This window comes from Nerophis ophidion, linkage group LG02 (genome assembly GCF_033978795.1).
Source record: "Nerophis ophidion isolate RoL-2023_Sa linkage group LG02, RoL_Noph_v1.0, whole genome shotgun sequence".
NCBI classification, from domain to species: domain Eukaryota; kingdom Metazoa; phylum Chordata; class Actinopteri; order Syngnathiformes; family Syngnathidae; genus Nerophis; species Nerophis ophidion.
Window position 1 is genome coordinate 73,255,124 of NC_084612.1, and position 16,991 is coordinate 73,272,114.

Genomic DNA, 16,991 nt, shown 5'->3' on the forward strand with positions numbered 1-16,991 from the left:
GTCTGTCGGCATTACTTTATTTACAATAAATACATCGATTATTGATTATTGATGTTTACTCATCGTTTTCAATATTGTCCAAATTGCGATGCATGTACAAATGTGCATGAGAACACCCCGACAGTCATCACGCATGGGACGGTTTGGTAAGTAAGAAATGTTGTAGTTATATTGTAAAACTTACAAACGTTGCTTGGAGTGATGAATGAGGAATCCACATGAGTAGGAACGCTATGGACGGCTAAAAGACTGGATGGCACTCCGGTTGGGGGACGAAATAAAAAGCACTATCGGTAAATGGAAAGACACTGCTGATATCGTCCATAAGATGGCGCCATAGCACAAACAATGAAACAAACTTTTAGCGAAGAAACATCCGTAAATTAGCTGCACCGTCTTATATGCTGCAGGGTTCAAAGTGTAGGAAAAAAGTATCGGCTTTATGGTAACCCATTTTTTTATCATTTCAGTATCAAGGCACCGTATGGGACATGGATTTTTTCTGAATGCTTTGAATGGGGAAAAAAATTAGCGCCATATCGTGGACAAAAAAATAGAGAAGTAGAAATCCTTGCACAAAAAACTGCAGTAGGTTATGTTAAGATAGAAAATATCATTTGGGGACATTTTTGAAGTTACTCATTGTTGCTAAATTTATTTGAAATCATTTATTTTAGGCCTTTATGAGGACGAAATAAAACAATTCTCTTTCTTCTCTTAGAAAAAAATATGGCCCTAAGAATATTGAGAATTAATTATCAAGGATTAAGAATGTACATGTCAGCGCGTGGACTTTGGGGTTTGTTTTTCCGGAAGGCAAAGGAAAGTTGGCGCGGGCAAGACGTGAAGGTAGGGACATATTTATTAATTGCTATAAAAAAAAGGTCCAAAACTAAAGGCGCGCACAAAGGCGGAGAACAAACTTGGCTTTGAAAACAATAACTAGCACTTGGGCAAAAAAAACTATGAACGTGAAACAAATAAACACTTACTGTGACAAGAATAATCAAACTCACGTGGCATGGCAAGGAGCAAAACTATGGACAGTATCAGTGACAGAGGTAGCATGGCATGAAGTGAACGGAGGTAATAAAGGTTGATGTCGCCAGGCCGACTACCTGATAACTGTAGGGACGGCGTGGCGCAGTGGAAGAGTGGCCGTGCGCAACCCGAGGGTCCCTGGTTCAATTCCCACCTAGTACCAACCTCGTTGTGTCCTTGAGCAAGACACTTCACCCTTGCTCCTGATGGGTGATGGTTAGCGCCTTGCATGGCAGCTCCCTTCTTTGGGGCGGCGTAGCTCCCTTCTTTGGGGCGGCATAGCTCGGTTGGTAGAGCGGCCGTGCCAGCAACTTGAGGGTTGCAGGTTCGATTCCCGCTTCCGCCATCCTAGTCACTGCCGTTGTGTCCTTGGGCAAGACACTTTACCCACCTGCTCCCAGTGCCACCCACACTGGTTTAAATGTAACTTATATATTGGGTTTCACTATGTAAAGCGCTTTGAGTCACTAGAGAAAAGCGCTATACAAATATAATTCACTTCACTTCATCAGTGTGTGAATGGGAAGTAGAGTCAAAGCGCTTTGAGTACCTTGAAGGTAGAAAAGCGCCATACAAGTACAACCCATTTACTATCGGTGAATGGAAAGACACTGCTGATCTCGTCCATAAGATGGCGCCATAGCACAAACAATAAAAACTAATTAAAAACTTTTTATTATGGCCTTCAGAGAAGAAAAATCCATAAATTAGCTGCGCCGTTTTATATGCCTCAGGGTTTAAAGTGTAGGGAAAAAGTATCGGCTTTATGGTAACCCATTTTTTATTTATTTTTCAGTGGAATACAAGTTTACTTCTGTGTGGGTCAGACTGCATTCACATAAAAAATTTAATTTCTTATTTTTTTTTTGTAATGTCAACAGCCACTTAAAATGTAGGATTTGACTAAAAAAAATCAGAATTGGACATCCGACCCCGCAGTGTGAACGTTGCTTCTGTAAGGAGAAAAAGTATCGGCTTTATGGTAACCCATTTTTTATTATTTTTTTCAGTGGAATATAACTTTACTTCTGTGAACACTGCAGTGTGGGTCAGACTGCATTCACATTAAAAATTAAATTTTTGCATTTTTTTTTGTAATGTCAACAGCCACTTAAAATGTAGGATTTGATAAAAAAAAATCAGAATTTGACATCCGACCCCGCAGTGTGAACGTTGCTACTGTAAGGAGAAAAAGTTGAAATGTTGATGCTTATAACATGCAGGCTTTAAATATTTACAATTTACTTGCAGATAGGATTGCTTTTAGCGTCTTTTACACAATGAAAACTTCAAAGAGATCCGCCGTACCCTGCGAGTTGTCAATCTGCAGCCCTCGCTGTAAAAAGTTTGATGTGTGTAATGAAAGCAGGTCGGCGAGGTAGCGAACCAAAGCTGCCATTATCCGGCAACTGGGAATACAAACGGCAGAGGAAAAATATAGAGGACAAGAATGAAAGAGGAAGAACAACAAAAGAGCTGAAAATAAAATCAAAACGTGAATACGCCGGCGATGCATTCCAACAGGGTTTGGGTTTTCAGACCAATTATACGGTTTCCCCGGTGCCTGGAGCTTTGGAGAGTAAACAGTCTCTCATTTGGCAGACAGGCTCGGAGTGGAGGTAGCAGATGAGAGGCTGAGTAAAACCACACAGAACTTTTCGTGGTTGCTGAGGGCGACACCAGCAATGTGTGTGTGTGTGTGTGTGTGTGTGTGTGTGTGTGTGTGTGTGTGTGTGTGTGTGTGCGCGTGTGTGTGTGTCTGAACACTGACAGGAAGCACTCCTGACTTACTGTAACATGAAAGGTGACCCAGATCTTATCCATCCATCCACCCATCTTCTCCCGCTTATCTGAGGTCGGTTCGCGGGGGCAGCAGCCTAAGCAGAGAAGCCCAGACTTTCCTCTCCCCAGCCACTTCGTCTAGCTCTTCCCGGGGGATCCCGAGGTGTTCCCAGGCCAGCCGGGAGACATAGTTTTCCCAACGTGTCCCAGGTCTTCCCTGTGGCCTCCTATAGGGAGGCGTTCGGGTGGCATCCCGGATGACAGAGCTTCTCACCCTATCTCTAAGGAAGAGACCCAAACTCATTTCGGCCGCTTGTACCCGTGATCTTGTCCTTTCGGTCATAACCCAAAGCTCATGACCATAGGTGAGGATAGGAACGTAGATCGACCGGTAAATGGAGAGCTTTGCCTTCCGGCTCAGCTCCTTCTTCACCACAACGGATCGATACAGCGTCCGCATTACTGAAGACGCCGCACCGATCCGCTTGTCGAGCTCACCATCCACTCTTCCCTCACTTGTGAACAAGACTCCTAGGTACTTGAACTCCTCCACTTGGGGCAGGGTCTCCTCCGCACTTCCACCATGGACTCGGACTTGGAGGTGCTGATTCTCATCCCGGTCGCTTCACGCTCGGCTGCGAACCGATCCAGTGAGAGCTGAAGATCCTGGCCAGATGAAGCCATCAGGACCACATCATCTGCAAAAAGCAGAGACCTAATCCTGTGGTCACCAAACTGGATCCCCCAACGCCTAGAAATTCTGTCCATAAAAGTTTTGAAAAGAATCGGTGACAAAGGACAGTCCTGGCGGATTCCAACCCTCACTGGAAACGGGTCCGACTTACTACCGGCAATGCGGACTAAGTTCTGACACTGATCATACAGGGACCTCAGACAGTCCGATACCCCATACTGTCTAAGCACTCTTCACAGGACTTCCCGAGGGACCAGGTCCAATGCCTTCTCCATGTAGACTGGTTGGGCAAACAAATTGTATGCAAATATCAGTTATGTTGTGGTTTAAAGCCCAACTTAAGAACTTCCAATTTTGGTTGATTTTGGCCACGCCAGAAGACCAAAAGCGGTAGTGTTCCCCCCCCCCCAAAAAAAAGACTACATCACATGACTAGTGTATATAGCGTCAGAGTGACAAGATGTCCACTGTAATATTGGCACAAGTAATATGTCTCTAATGACTATGCTGATGTTGTATAGCAGACACTATCAAAAAATAATCTTGGCTTGAGCTACAAACATGACGCTACCACCAAGAATGTATCGGGGCGGATGCAGGTCTGAAGCAAAGAAAGATTGGCGTGAGAGTTTATTCGAAGGAAGTAGTAGTGAAACTAACACGTTGGTGGCTATATATTGCTACCAGGCAAATTTCCGATAGCTAACTTTAGCATTACCATTTTGATTTGAGCATCGAAACAGGAACAGAGCCAAGGCAGCATCGGTCAAAACTCCCTGAGGTCACGCTAGCGTGTGAAAGCCGGTACAATGTTGATCCTGACCGTTCTTTTACCCGAGTGTCTCCTCAGATAAAACTTTTCGTTTCTTTGGTTGTTTTGGAGCTTCATCCGCAATAGCAGTAATTGCACTTCTTCTGGTTGCACGCAGGCGTTCGCATCGACTTCCTTCTTTTTAACGAATGGGAAACGGATAGTGACGTATGCCGCAAAGCAAGTCAGCACATTTGTAGTTTTTTTAATGTGGCAGGGTTCCTGCCACCCTCCCCAAAGTCACTAAATGCCAGTAATAGCGATACAGACTCTCTTACGCCATGACAGAGGTGCCCTTTAATTAGATGTAAGTCGATATATCATCGCAAAACTTAAAAAAATATTTTACGAAGGTTTACAAGTTACAAACCCCGTTTCCATATGAGTTGGGAAATTGTGTTAGATGTAAATATAAACGGAATAAAATGATTCGCAAATCCTTTTCAACCCATATTCAGTTGGAATGCACTACAAAGACAACATATTTGATATTCAAACTCCTAAACTTTATCATTTTTTGCAAATAATAATGAACTTAAAATTTCATGGCTGCAACATGTGCCAAAGTAGTTGGGAAAGAGCATGTTCACCACTGTGTTACATCGCCTTTTCTTTTAACAACACTCAATAAACGTTTGGGAACTGAGGAAACTAATTGTTGAAGCTTTGAAAGTGGAATTCTTTCCCAGTCTTGTTTTATGTAGAGCTTCAGTCGTTCAACAGTCCGGGGTCTTCGCTGTCGTATTTTACGCTTCATAATGCGCCACACATTTTCCATGGGAGACAGGTTTGGACTGCAGGCGGGTCAGGAAGTACCCGCACTCTTTTTTTACGAAGCCACGCTGTTGTAACACATGCTGAATGTGGCTTGGCATTGTCTTGCTGAAATAAGCAGGGGCGTCCATGATAACGTTGCTTGGACGACAACATATGATGTTCCAAAATCTGTATGGGCCATTCAACATTAATGGTGCCTTCACAGATGTGTAAGTTACCCATGCCTTGGGCACTAATACACCCCCATACCATCACAGATGCTGGCTTTTGAACTTTGCGCCTATAACAATCCGGATGGAAACAGAGGACACCACGTCCTCTGTTTCCAAATATAATTAGAAATGTGGACTCGTCAGACCACAGAACACTTTTCCACTCTGCATCAGTCCATCCTAGATGATCTCGGGCCCAGCCAAGCCGGCGGCGTTTCTGGATGTTGTTGATAAATGGGTTTGGCTTTGCATAGAAGAGTTTTAACTTGCACGTACAGATGTAGCGACCAACTGTAGTTACTGACAGTGGTTTTAGGAAGTGTTCCTGAGCACATGTGGTGATATCCTTTACACACTGATGTCGCTTTTTGATGCAGTACCTCCTGAGGGGTCAAAAGTCCGTAATATCATCGCTCACGTGCAGTGATTTCTCCAGATTCTCTGAACTTTTTGATGATTTTACCGACCGTAGATGGTAAAATCCCTAAATTCCTTGCAATAGCTCGTTGAGAAATGTTGTTCTAAAACTGTTTGACAATTTGCTTACAAAGGGGTGTATCTCGCCCCATCCTTGTTTGTGAAAGACTGAACATTTTTTGGGAAGCTGATTTTATGCCCAATCATGGCACCCACCTGTTCCCAATTAGCCTGCACACCTGTGGGATGTTCCAAATAAGTGTTTGATGAGCATTCCTCAACGTTGTCAGTATTTATTGCCACCTTTCCCAACTTCTTTGAAGGCTAAAACATCCATCCATCCATTTTCTACCGCTTATTCCCTTTTTGGGGTCGCGGGGGGCGCTGGCGCCTATCTCAGCTAAAATCGGGCGGAAGGCGGGGTACACCCTGGACAAGTCGCCACCTCATCGCAGGGCCAAGGCTAAAACAGTGACGCTCATTAGCCGCATCTTGCAAGCGATTTTTCTCATCTATGAAATCCTCAAAAAAAAAAAAAAAAAAGGGTTCTTGTCTCTCGTAATGATTGTGAACTAAAGGCAACATTAAAAAAAAAAGTGCAATTCCTGTTTAAGTACCAAGTGGCAGATTCTTTGCTCTCCCCTTCCAAACCTGCTCATCGCTGTTTTTGCTGACAAGAGTCTTCAATAAAATTTGAAGTGATGTTAAATGTTTAAAGGGGAACATTATCACAATTTCAAAAGGGTTAAAAACAATAAAAATCAGTTCCCAGCGCCTTGCTGTATTTTCTGAAGTTTTTTTCAAAATTTTACCGGTCTCGGAATATCCCTAAATAAAGCTTTAAAGTGCCTTAATTTCGCTATCTTCGAAACCACTATCCATTTCCCTGTGATGTCACACAGTGCTGCCAATGTAAACAAACAATGGGAATACCACAGCAAGATATAGTGACATTAGCTCGGATTCAAACTCGGATTTCAGCGATTTAAGCGATTCAACAGATTACGCATGTATTGAAACAGATGGTTGGAGTATGAAAATATTGAAGAAGAAACTGAAGCTATTGAGCGAATAGCTATTGACGCTATTCATAGCCATAGCATGGCCGAATAGCTGCGTTAGCATCGCCGGTAAAATGTGCGGACCAAACGATCAGGACTTTTGCATCTTTTGACACTGGAGCAACTTAAATCTGTCGATTGGTAAGTGTTTGTTTGGCATTAAATGTGGGTGGAAGTAAACGTAATATACTTGCAAATAAATCTGCAGGTTATCCATACATCTCTGTGCCATGTCTGCTTTAGCACCGCCGGTAAATAGCATGTTAGCATCGATTAGCGTAGCATGTTAGCATCGATTAGCTGGCAGTCAACATCAACAAAACTCACCTTTGTGATTTCTGTGACTTTATCGTTACAAATGCATCTGCAGGTTATCCATACATCTCTGTGCCATGTCTGCTTTAGCACCGCCGGTAAATAGCATGTTAGCATCGATTAGCTGGCAGTCAACATCAACAAAACTCACCTTTGTGATTTCGTTGACTATCGTTGCAAATGCATCTGCAAGTTATCCATACATCTCTGTGCCATGTCTGCCTTAGCATCGCCGGTCAAATGTGGAGACACTCTGGCACATTCGGGCCAGTGGTGCAACTTGAATCCCTCCGTGTTAGTGTTGTTACACCCTCCGACAACACACCGACGAGGCATGATGTCTCCAAGGTTCCAAAAAATAGTCGAAAAAACGGAAAATAACAGAGCTGAGACCCGGTGTTTGTAATGTGTTGAAAATGAAAATGGTGGGTGTGTTACCTCGGCGACGTCACATTCTGACGTCATCGCCTCCAGCGCGATAAACAGAAAGGCGTTTAATTCGCCAAAATTCACCCATTTAAAGTTCGGAAATCGGTTAAAAAAATAGATGGTCTTTTTTCTGCACCATCGAGGTATATATTGACGCTTACAGGTCTGCTGATAATGTTCCCCTTTAATTATTTCTTTCATTCATCATTTATATGCCTTTCACAATGTTTTTCTGCACGGAAAACTATCATTTTTGTCCATGAAATGTGTTTTTGTCTTATTATTTTTGGACGCCGGTAAGAGATAAATTGGATTTACTTGTTTTCCTCTGGGAATTTTCTTGCAAGGTACCACTGTATATAACTTATTCAGTGCAGTTTCAGGAAGAGAAGTTGCTTTCTGCTTTGATTCATATACCCTTGCAGGGCTTTTGAATGTGGGGAAGCTTTTTTTTAATTAAAAAACAAACAAACAAACAAACACTACTCGATGTCATCAATGCAGCAGGATGCAGATGTGTGTGTGTGTGTGTGTGTGTGTGTGTGTGTGTGTGTGCGTGCGCATTGTTGTATTTCTAATACGGAAAAAGCATTGCATCTAATAGAGAATGTCTCATTTGCACTCCTGGTGGTGAAATCCTTTAAAAAATAGGGATGGATTTTTCAACATATGAAATAACATGTGTGTGTAAAAATTTGTATTGCTCCCCCTCTGGCCAACATACGTAATAACAAGTGTGTGTAAGGAATTGAAATGCGCCTCCTTTGGCCAAAATTAATTCAAAAAATAAATATGTATATAGAGACATACTGTAATAGCTTGAAGTAAATAATCAAGATTAAAAACTAATTACAAACCAAAACCTAAAAGCAGTCTTTTTCTCACAATGTGTCGACTTTTTTTCTAAGAAGATTGAGAACAAATTCTCATATTCTTTCTTTTTCTGTAATATTGCCATATTTTCTCACAAAATTATTATTTTTTTACTTCAAAATGGTGACGTGTCATATGAAATTCTGACTTTTATCACAATATTGCCCATTTTTTTTGTTGTTCTTGTAAACCAGTGATATTTTTGGAGTAAAATAATGACTTTTGTCATAATTTTGCCAAGTAAAATTCATATTATTGTTATAATATTACCACAATTTTAACAATTTTTTATACAATACAAATTACGACTCTTTTCATAAAATTGCTAAAAGTTTAAAATTTTATTGTAAAATTGTGACTGTTTTTGCAAAAAAGTCCAACTTTTATCATAATATTGCACACATGTTCAGTTTTTCTTGTAAAAAAAAAACTCTCGGAAAACCATTGCATCTAATAGAGAATGTCTCATTTGCACTCCTGGTGGTGAAATCCTTTAAAAAATAGGCATGGATTTTTCAACATATGAAATAACATGTGTGTGTAAAAATTTGAAGTGCTCCCCCTCTGGCCAACATATGTAATAACAAGTGTGTGTAAGGAATTGAAATGCGCCTCCTTTGGCCAAAATGAATTCAAAAAATAAATATGTATGTAGAGACATACTGTAATAGCTTGAAGTAAATAATCAAGATTAAAAACTAATTACAAACCAAAAACTAAAAGCAGTCTTTTTCTCACAATGTGTCAACTTTTTTCTAAGAAGATTGGGAACAAATTCTCCTTTTCTTTCTTTTTCTGTAATATTGCCATATTTTCTCATAAAATTATTACTTTTTACTTCAAAATGGTGACGTGTCATATGAAATTCTGACTTTTATCACAATATTACCCTTTTTTTTTTTTGTTCTTGTAAATCAGTGATATTTTTGGAGTAAAATGATGACTTTTGTCATAATTTTGCCAAGTAAAATTCAGATTATTGTTATAATATTACCACAATTTTAACAATTTCTTATACAATACAAATTACGACCCTTTTCATAAAATTGCTGAAAGTTAAAAATGTTATTGTAAAATTGTGACTGTTTTTGAAAAAAAAAGTCCAACTTTTATCATAATATTGCACAAATGTTCAGTTTTTTTTGTAAAAAAAAACTCTCGGAAAACCATTGCATCTAATAGAGAATGTCTCATTTGCACTCCTGGTGGTGAAATCCTTTAAAAAATAGGCTTGGATTTTTCAACATATGAAATAACATGTGGTGTAACAATTTGAAGTGCTCCCTCTCTAGCCAACATACGTAATAACAAGTGTGTGTAAGGAATTGAAATGCGCCTCCTTTGGCCAAAATTAATTCAAACAAATAAATATGTATATAGAGACATACTGTAATAGCTTGAAGTAAATAATCAAGATTAAAAACTAATTACAAACCAAAAACTAAAAGCAGTCTTTTTCTCACAATGTGTCGACTTTTTTTCTTAGAAGATTGAGAACAAATTGTCATATTCTTTCTTTTTCTGTAATATTGCCATATTTTCTCGTAAAATTATTGTTTTTTTACTTCAAAATGGTGACGTGTCATATGAAATTCTGACTTTTATCACAATATTGCCCATTTTTTTTGTTGTTCTTGTAAACCAGTGATATTTTTGGAGTAAAATAATGACTTTTGTCATAATTTTGCCAAGTAAAATTCAGATTATTGTTATAATAGTACCACCATTTTAATAATTTCTTGTACAATACAAATTACGACTCTTTTCATAAAATTGCTAAAAGTTTAAAATTTTATTGTAAAATTGTGACTGTTTTTGCAAAAAAAGTCCAACTTTTATCATAATATTGCACAAATGTTCAGTTTTTCTTGTAAAAAAAAGTCTCTGAAAACCCTTGCATCTAATAGAGAATGTCTTATTTGCACTCCTGGTGGTGAAATCCTTTAAAAAATAAGGATGGATTTTTCAACATATGAAATAACATGTGTGTGTAAAAATTTGAAGTGCTCCCCCTCTGGCCAACATACATAATAACAAGTGTGTGTAAGGAATTGAAATGCGCCTCCTTTGGCCAAAATTAATTTAAACAAATAAATATGTATATAGAGACATACTGTAATAGCTTGAAGTAAATAATCAAGATTAAAAACTAATTACAAACCAAAAACTAAAAGCAGTCTTTTTCTCACAATGTGTCGACTTTTTTCTTAGAAGATTGGGAACAAATTCTCCTTTTCTTTCTTTTTCTGTAATATTGCCATATTTTCTCGTAAAATTATTACTTTTTACTTCAAAATGGTGACATGTGTCTTATGAAATTCCGACTTTCATCAGAATATTACCCATTTTTTTTTGTTGTTTTTGTAAATCAGTGATATTTTTGGAGTAAAATGATGACTTTTGTCAAGTAAAATTCAGATTATTGTTATATTACCACAATTTTAACAATTTCGTACACAATACAAATTACGACTCTTTTCATAAAATTGCTAAAAGTTTAAAATTTTATTGTAAAATTGTGACTGTTTTTGCAAAAAAAAGTCCAACTTTTATCATAATATTGCACAAATGTTCAGTTTTTCCTTTAAAAAAAACTCTCAGAAAACCCTTGCATCTAATAGAGAATGTCTCATTTGCACTCCTGGTGGTGAAATCCATCAAAAATAGGAATGTATTTTACACAAGTGTGTGTAAAAATTTGAAGTGCTCCCCCTCTGGTCAACATACGTAATAACAAGTGTGTGTAAGAAATTGAAATGCGCCTCCTTTCCCTATTATAAGATCTTCTTGTAAAGTTGTGACCTTTTTTCTTGTGAAATTCCAACACATTTTTCACAACAATTTTTATATTTGCATAGTATGTATATATTATTAATGTTGTAAATACAAATCTTTATATATTTAGAAAAGGTGGTCCTAAAGAGGGGGGCATTATTTGGAGGTCTCAAGAAGGTAAGAAATACAAGAATGTGTGTGTGTGTGTGTGTGTGTGTGTGTGTGTGTGCGTGTGTGTGTGTGTGTGTGTGTGTGTGTGTGTGTGTGTGTGTGTGCGTGTGTGTGCACCTCCTTTGTTGACCTTCAAATGAAACCCAATCTGGAAATGAAGCAGAAAATGCTGACTTGCCTTCAGCCCCTTTATTCAATCGATTAACCGTAAGTCATTTCCGTGCCGTGAAAGACTCGCCATGATTTATTTTTAAATATTTCAGAGTCTCCATCAAATAAAATGGAAAGAACTGTCTTCTGTTTGTTTGGCGAAGGACAATGTCGTACTAGTGAGTCTGTCCGTGCACGGCGAGCACTTACTGTGTTGAAGTTGCGGAAGAGGCCCAGTGTTGCAGGGTGCGGCGACTCCAGGGGCAAGTGTAGGAAGGGCTTTATGTCCAGGGAGCACGGGGGCATGACGGCTGGAGTCCTGAGGAAGGCAGGGAGCGGCGGCCCCACTCGGTTTAAACCTCCTGTATCGCAAATGACATTTGGAGAGAAAAAGAAGAAGAAGCACAAATTCATCCAAGATGAAGACTTTGGGTGAAGCAGGCCTTCAATGTGGTCCACTTAAAGGGGAACTGCCCTTTTTAGGGACAAAATGTCCCTTTGGGACAAAGGACCCTATTGTATTCCTATGGTTTTATTATTATTATACCGCCGCCTCTTTGAGCTGTAATTTGACCCCTTAACATGCTTCAAAACTCACCAAATTTGACACACACATTACAACTGGCAAAAATTGCGATCTAATCAAAATAACTAAACTCAAAATTGCGCTCTAGCACCCCCTAGGAAAAAACACAGACAAAACTGCTTGTAACTTTCGTTAAGAATGTTGTAGAGACATGAAACAAAAACCTCTATGTAGGTCTGACTTAGACCTAGATTTCATACACTGACCTCCTTCAGCAAAAATCAACAGGAAGTGGGCAAAAACCCCTTCAAAACAAAAGTTTCCTGAAAAAATGTAATTTTTGCCTCTTTGAGCTGTAATTTGATCCCCTTAAAATGCTTCAAAACTCACCAAACTGGACACACACACCAGGACTGGCGAAAATTGCGATTTAATAAAAAAACAAACCCCAAAAAATCAAAATTGCGCTCTAGCGCCCCCGACGAATAAAACACAGACAAAACTGCTCTTAGGAAGAAAACACAGACAAAACTTCGTGTAACTTCCGTTAGGAATGTTGTAGAGACATGAAACAAAAACCTCTATGTAGGTCTGACTTAGACCTACATTTCATACACTGACCTCCTTCAGCAAAAATCAACAGGAAGTTGGCAAAACCCCTTCAAAACAAAAGTTTCCTCAAAAATGTCATTTTTGCCTCTTTGAGCTGTAATTTGACCCCCTTAAAATGCTTCAAAACTCACCAAACTGGACACACACATCAGGACTGCCAAAAATTGCTATCTAATAAAAAAACAAACCCCAAAACTCAAAATTGCGCTCTAGCGCCCCCGAGGAATAAAACACAGACAAAACTGCTCCTAGGAAGAGAAACACAGACGAAACTTCTTGTAACTTCCGTTAGGAATGTTGTAGATACATGAAACAAAAACCTCTATGTAGGTCTGACTTAGACCTACATTTCATACACTGACTTCCTTCAGCAAAAATCAACAGGAAGTGGGCAAAAACCCCTTCAAAACAAGTTTCCTAAAAAAAAAATGTAATTTTTGCCTCTTTGAGCTGTAATTTGACCCCCTTAAAATGCTTCAAAACTCACCAAACTGGACACACACATCAGGACTGGCGAAAATTGCGATCTAAAAAAAAAAAAAAACTTCTGGCGCCCCCGAGGAATAAAACAGACAAAACTGCTCCTAGGAAGAAAACACAGACAAAACTGCTTGTAACTTCCGGTAGGAATGTCATAAAGACATGAAACAAAAACCTCTATGTAGGTCTCACTTAGACCTACATTTTAATATTGACATCTTTCAGCTAAAACTTACAGGAAGTTGGCAATTACCCCTTCAAAACAAAAGTTTTGTAAAAACCCATCATTTTTTTTTCAAACATTATCTTCTCTGAGCGCGTTGTGTCAGCTTCAAACTTGCACAGGCAAGAGATTAAACCCTTCTGATTAAAAGTTGCGCAAAGAGTTTTTCCAACTGCTCCGGTTTTGATTTTACGAGCCTTCAAAGAACTGCTGTGCTGATGCTGCTGCTCAAGATGGCCACTTAAAAGCAGGAATCACCGGCGTGACCACACAATGCAGAGAAGGTAGGTACTGTGCGGGTAAAGATATGTTGACTGGGTGAAAGAAGGAGGCACCAGTTTGACACCAGGATACAGAGAAGGTAGGTAAAGTGCAGGTAAAGATATGTTGAATGGGTAAAGGCAGGAAACAACAGCAAAAGTCGGTCCCGTCCATCGCTGCTTGCAGTTTGAATTGTTTTTGTTGATTTTCCTATCATTCCCAAATACAGATGTCCGATATCATCGGCCTGCCGATATTATCGGCCGATAAATTCTTTAAAATGTAATATTGGAAATCATCGGTATCGGTTTTAAATTGGCGGTATCGTTTTTAAAAAAAAAATCCAATTTAGGATTCTTTAAAACGCCGCTTTGTACACGGACGTAGGGAGAAGAACATCAATCAATCATCATCCATCCATCCATTTCCTACCGCTTATTCCCTTTCGGGGTTGCAGGGGGCGCTGGCGCCTATCTCAGCTACAATCGGGCGGAAGGCGGGGTACACCCTGGACAAGTCGCCACCTCATCGCAGGGCCAACACAGATAGACAGACAACATCCACACTCACATTCACACACTAGGACCAATTTTTAGTGTTGCCAATCAACCTATCCCGAGGTGCATGTCTTTGGAGGTGGGAGGAAGCCGGAGTACCCGGAGGGAACCCACGCATTCACGGGGAGAACATGCAAACTCCACACAGAAAGATCCCGAGCCTGGTTTTGAACCCAGGACTGCAGGACCTTCGTATTGTGAGGCAGACGCACTAACCCCTCTGCCACCGTGAAGCCCCAATCAATCATCAATCAATGTTTATTTATATAGCCCTAAATTACAAGTGTCTCAAAGGGCTGCACAAGCCACAACGACATCCGTGGTACGGAGCCCACATAAGGGCAAGGAAAAACTCGCCCCAGTGGGACGTCGGTGACAGTGACTATGAGAAACCTTGGAGAGGACCGCATATGTGGGCAAGAACAGAGCGCCAAGAAACCTTAAAGGCACTGCCTTTGCGTGTCGGCCCAATCACATCATATCAAGTCAGCTTTATTTGTCAATTTCTTTAAATGTAAAGACATACAAAGGAATCGAAATTTAGTTTCACACTCTTCCATGCGTAGACAAAAAGAAAACACAACAGTGAAGTGCAACGTGAATATGTCTACCTACTAAAGTGACAATATATATAGTTCCTGTTGTTTTTAAATAGGATATGGCTGTAACAATGAGTGCTTCATCAATAGTGCAAATACATATGATATAGCAGCAGATGTGTGCAATTTTGCATAGTCATTTTTTTCTGTGGGTCATGGGATTTAGAGTTCAGGTTGTTCCGGGGAGGGGGATTTCAAAGTCCTGACAGCCTGTTGGATCGGACTGAGGAGTGAGGGGGGGTTCAGCAGCCTAACAGCCTGGTGGTGAAAGCTGTTGGTAAATCTGGTGGTGCGAGAGCGGAGGCTCTTGTATCTTCTTCCAGAGGGAAGGAGGCTGAACAGGTTGTGTGCGGGGTGGCTTGCGTCACTCACAATTGTGAGTGCCTTGCGGGTGAGGCGGGTGGTGTATAAGTCCTGAAGAGATGGGAGTGGTGCACCAATGATTTTCCCAGCTTTTTTTCACGATGCACTGCAGGTCTCTCCTGTTGTGTTGAGTGTAGCTCCCGCCCCACAAAGCGATGCAGCTAGAAAGGATGCTTTCGATGGTGCCTCTGTAAAAAAGTGGTCAGGATGGGTGGTGGAGCACTTGCCCGCTTTAGTTTTTATCCACAGCTTTTCACACACTCCAGTGAATGCAAAGCATACTTGGTCGACAGCCATACAGGTCACACTGAGGGTGGCCGTATAAACAACTTTAACACTGTTTCAAACAAGCACCACACTAAACAAGAATGACACGCACATTTCGGGAGACCATCCGCACCGTAACACAACATAAACACAACAGAACAAATACCCAGAACCCCTTGCGGCACTAACTCTTCCGGGATGCTAGAATATACACCCCCCCCCCCAACTTAACCCTGCCTACCTCATCCTCCTCATGCTCTCTCAGGGAGAGCATGTCCCAAATTCCAAGCTGCTGAAGGGACAAGCGGTAGAAAATGGACGGGAGGAAGGATGTATTCTGTTTTTATTTACCATTTACGCAACGTGCCAACTTCATTGGTTTTGGGTTTTTGTACATAAGTATTGAGAATAATAGACAAAATTCTACACATTTTTTTTTTTAAAAAGAGCAGCTCCCCTTTATGTCCAAAATGGTCCAATAGGTTTTGGTAAGGACTGAGATTTCTGAACTAAGACCACGTGCAGTATCATTGCCACCACCTCTCCTCGTTTCTTGCTGACTTTCCTCTCACGAGCCGCTCATCCACACTGGATGCTTGTACTTAAGGAATCTTCTGTGAATGGCAGGAAGTGGAGCTGAGCTCCTTAATCCTGGCAGCCCGGGTGCTGCTGATATCTGCCTCCTCTCACTTGCTCACCACACTTTCCTTCCTCATTTCATGCTCTGTTATCCTGCCTGCAACTGTGCCTTCCTCACTTCTGCACCAGTGCTGTTGCTTGCTTTTGCTTTTCCTCATCCTCTCTCTGGTCCGCCACTATTCCCGCTCTTGTCGTCTTTGGCGGGGAGAAACCCGCCACGTGCCGGAGGCCCAATCTGACTACACACCCAACAGTTTTTGTAATCTGTTCTCCTGAGATTATATGCAGTCGGCATCTTTTATTGCCACCGCCTTAGTATGCAAATGGCGAAGTGGAAGAAAAGCTATTTTGATGACTACAGACGAGGCTCCTCTCTCTGATGTATAGAAGACACTGGACATGCATATTTCCTCCTCTCCTTCCTTTTAAGATTAACGTATTTTTCCGACTATAAAGCGCACTTAAAAACCTTTAATTTTCTCAAAAATCGACAGTGCTCCTTGTAACCCGGGGCCTCTAATGTACGGCATAATTCAATCAATCAATCAATGTTTACTTATATAGCCCTAAATCACTAGTGTCTCCAAGGGCTGCACAAACCACCACGACATTCTCGGTAGGCCCACATAAGGGCAAGGAAAACTCACACCCAGTGGGACGTCGGTGACAATAATGACTATGAGAACCTTAGAGAGGAGGAAAGCAATGGATGTCGAGCGGGTCTAACATGTTACTGTGAAAGTTCAATCCATAATGGATCCAACACAGTCGCGAGAGTCCAGTCCAAAGCGGATCCAACACAGCAGCGAGAGTCCCGTTCACAGCGGAGCCAGCAGGAAACCATCCCAAGCGGAGGCGGATCAGCAGCGCAGAGATGTCCCCAGCCGATACACAGGCAAGCAGTACATGGCCACCGGATCGGACCGGACCCCCTCCACAGGGGAGAGTGGGACATA

The 16,991-nt window shown here is 40.8% G+C and overlaps 1 protein-coding gene across 1 annotated transcript in view; it reads right to left on the bottom strand.

The window, feature by feature from the left end:
* Positions 1-16,991, bottom strand: part of LOC133545089 (zinc finger protein 385A-like) — an 83,319-nt gene that overhangs the window by 37,425 nt on the left and 28,903 nt on the right. Inside the window, exon 2 of the mRNA XM_061890422.1 lies at positions 11,719-11,870. Coding sequence (XP_061746406.1) covers positions 11,719-11,870 — 152 coding nt within the window. The remainder of the gene's footprint in view (positions 1-11,718; positions 11,871-16,991) is intronic.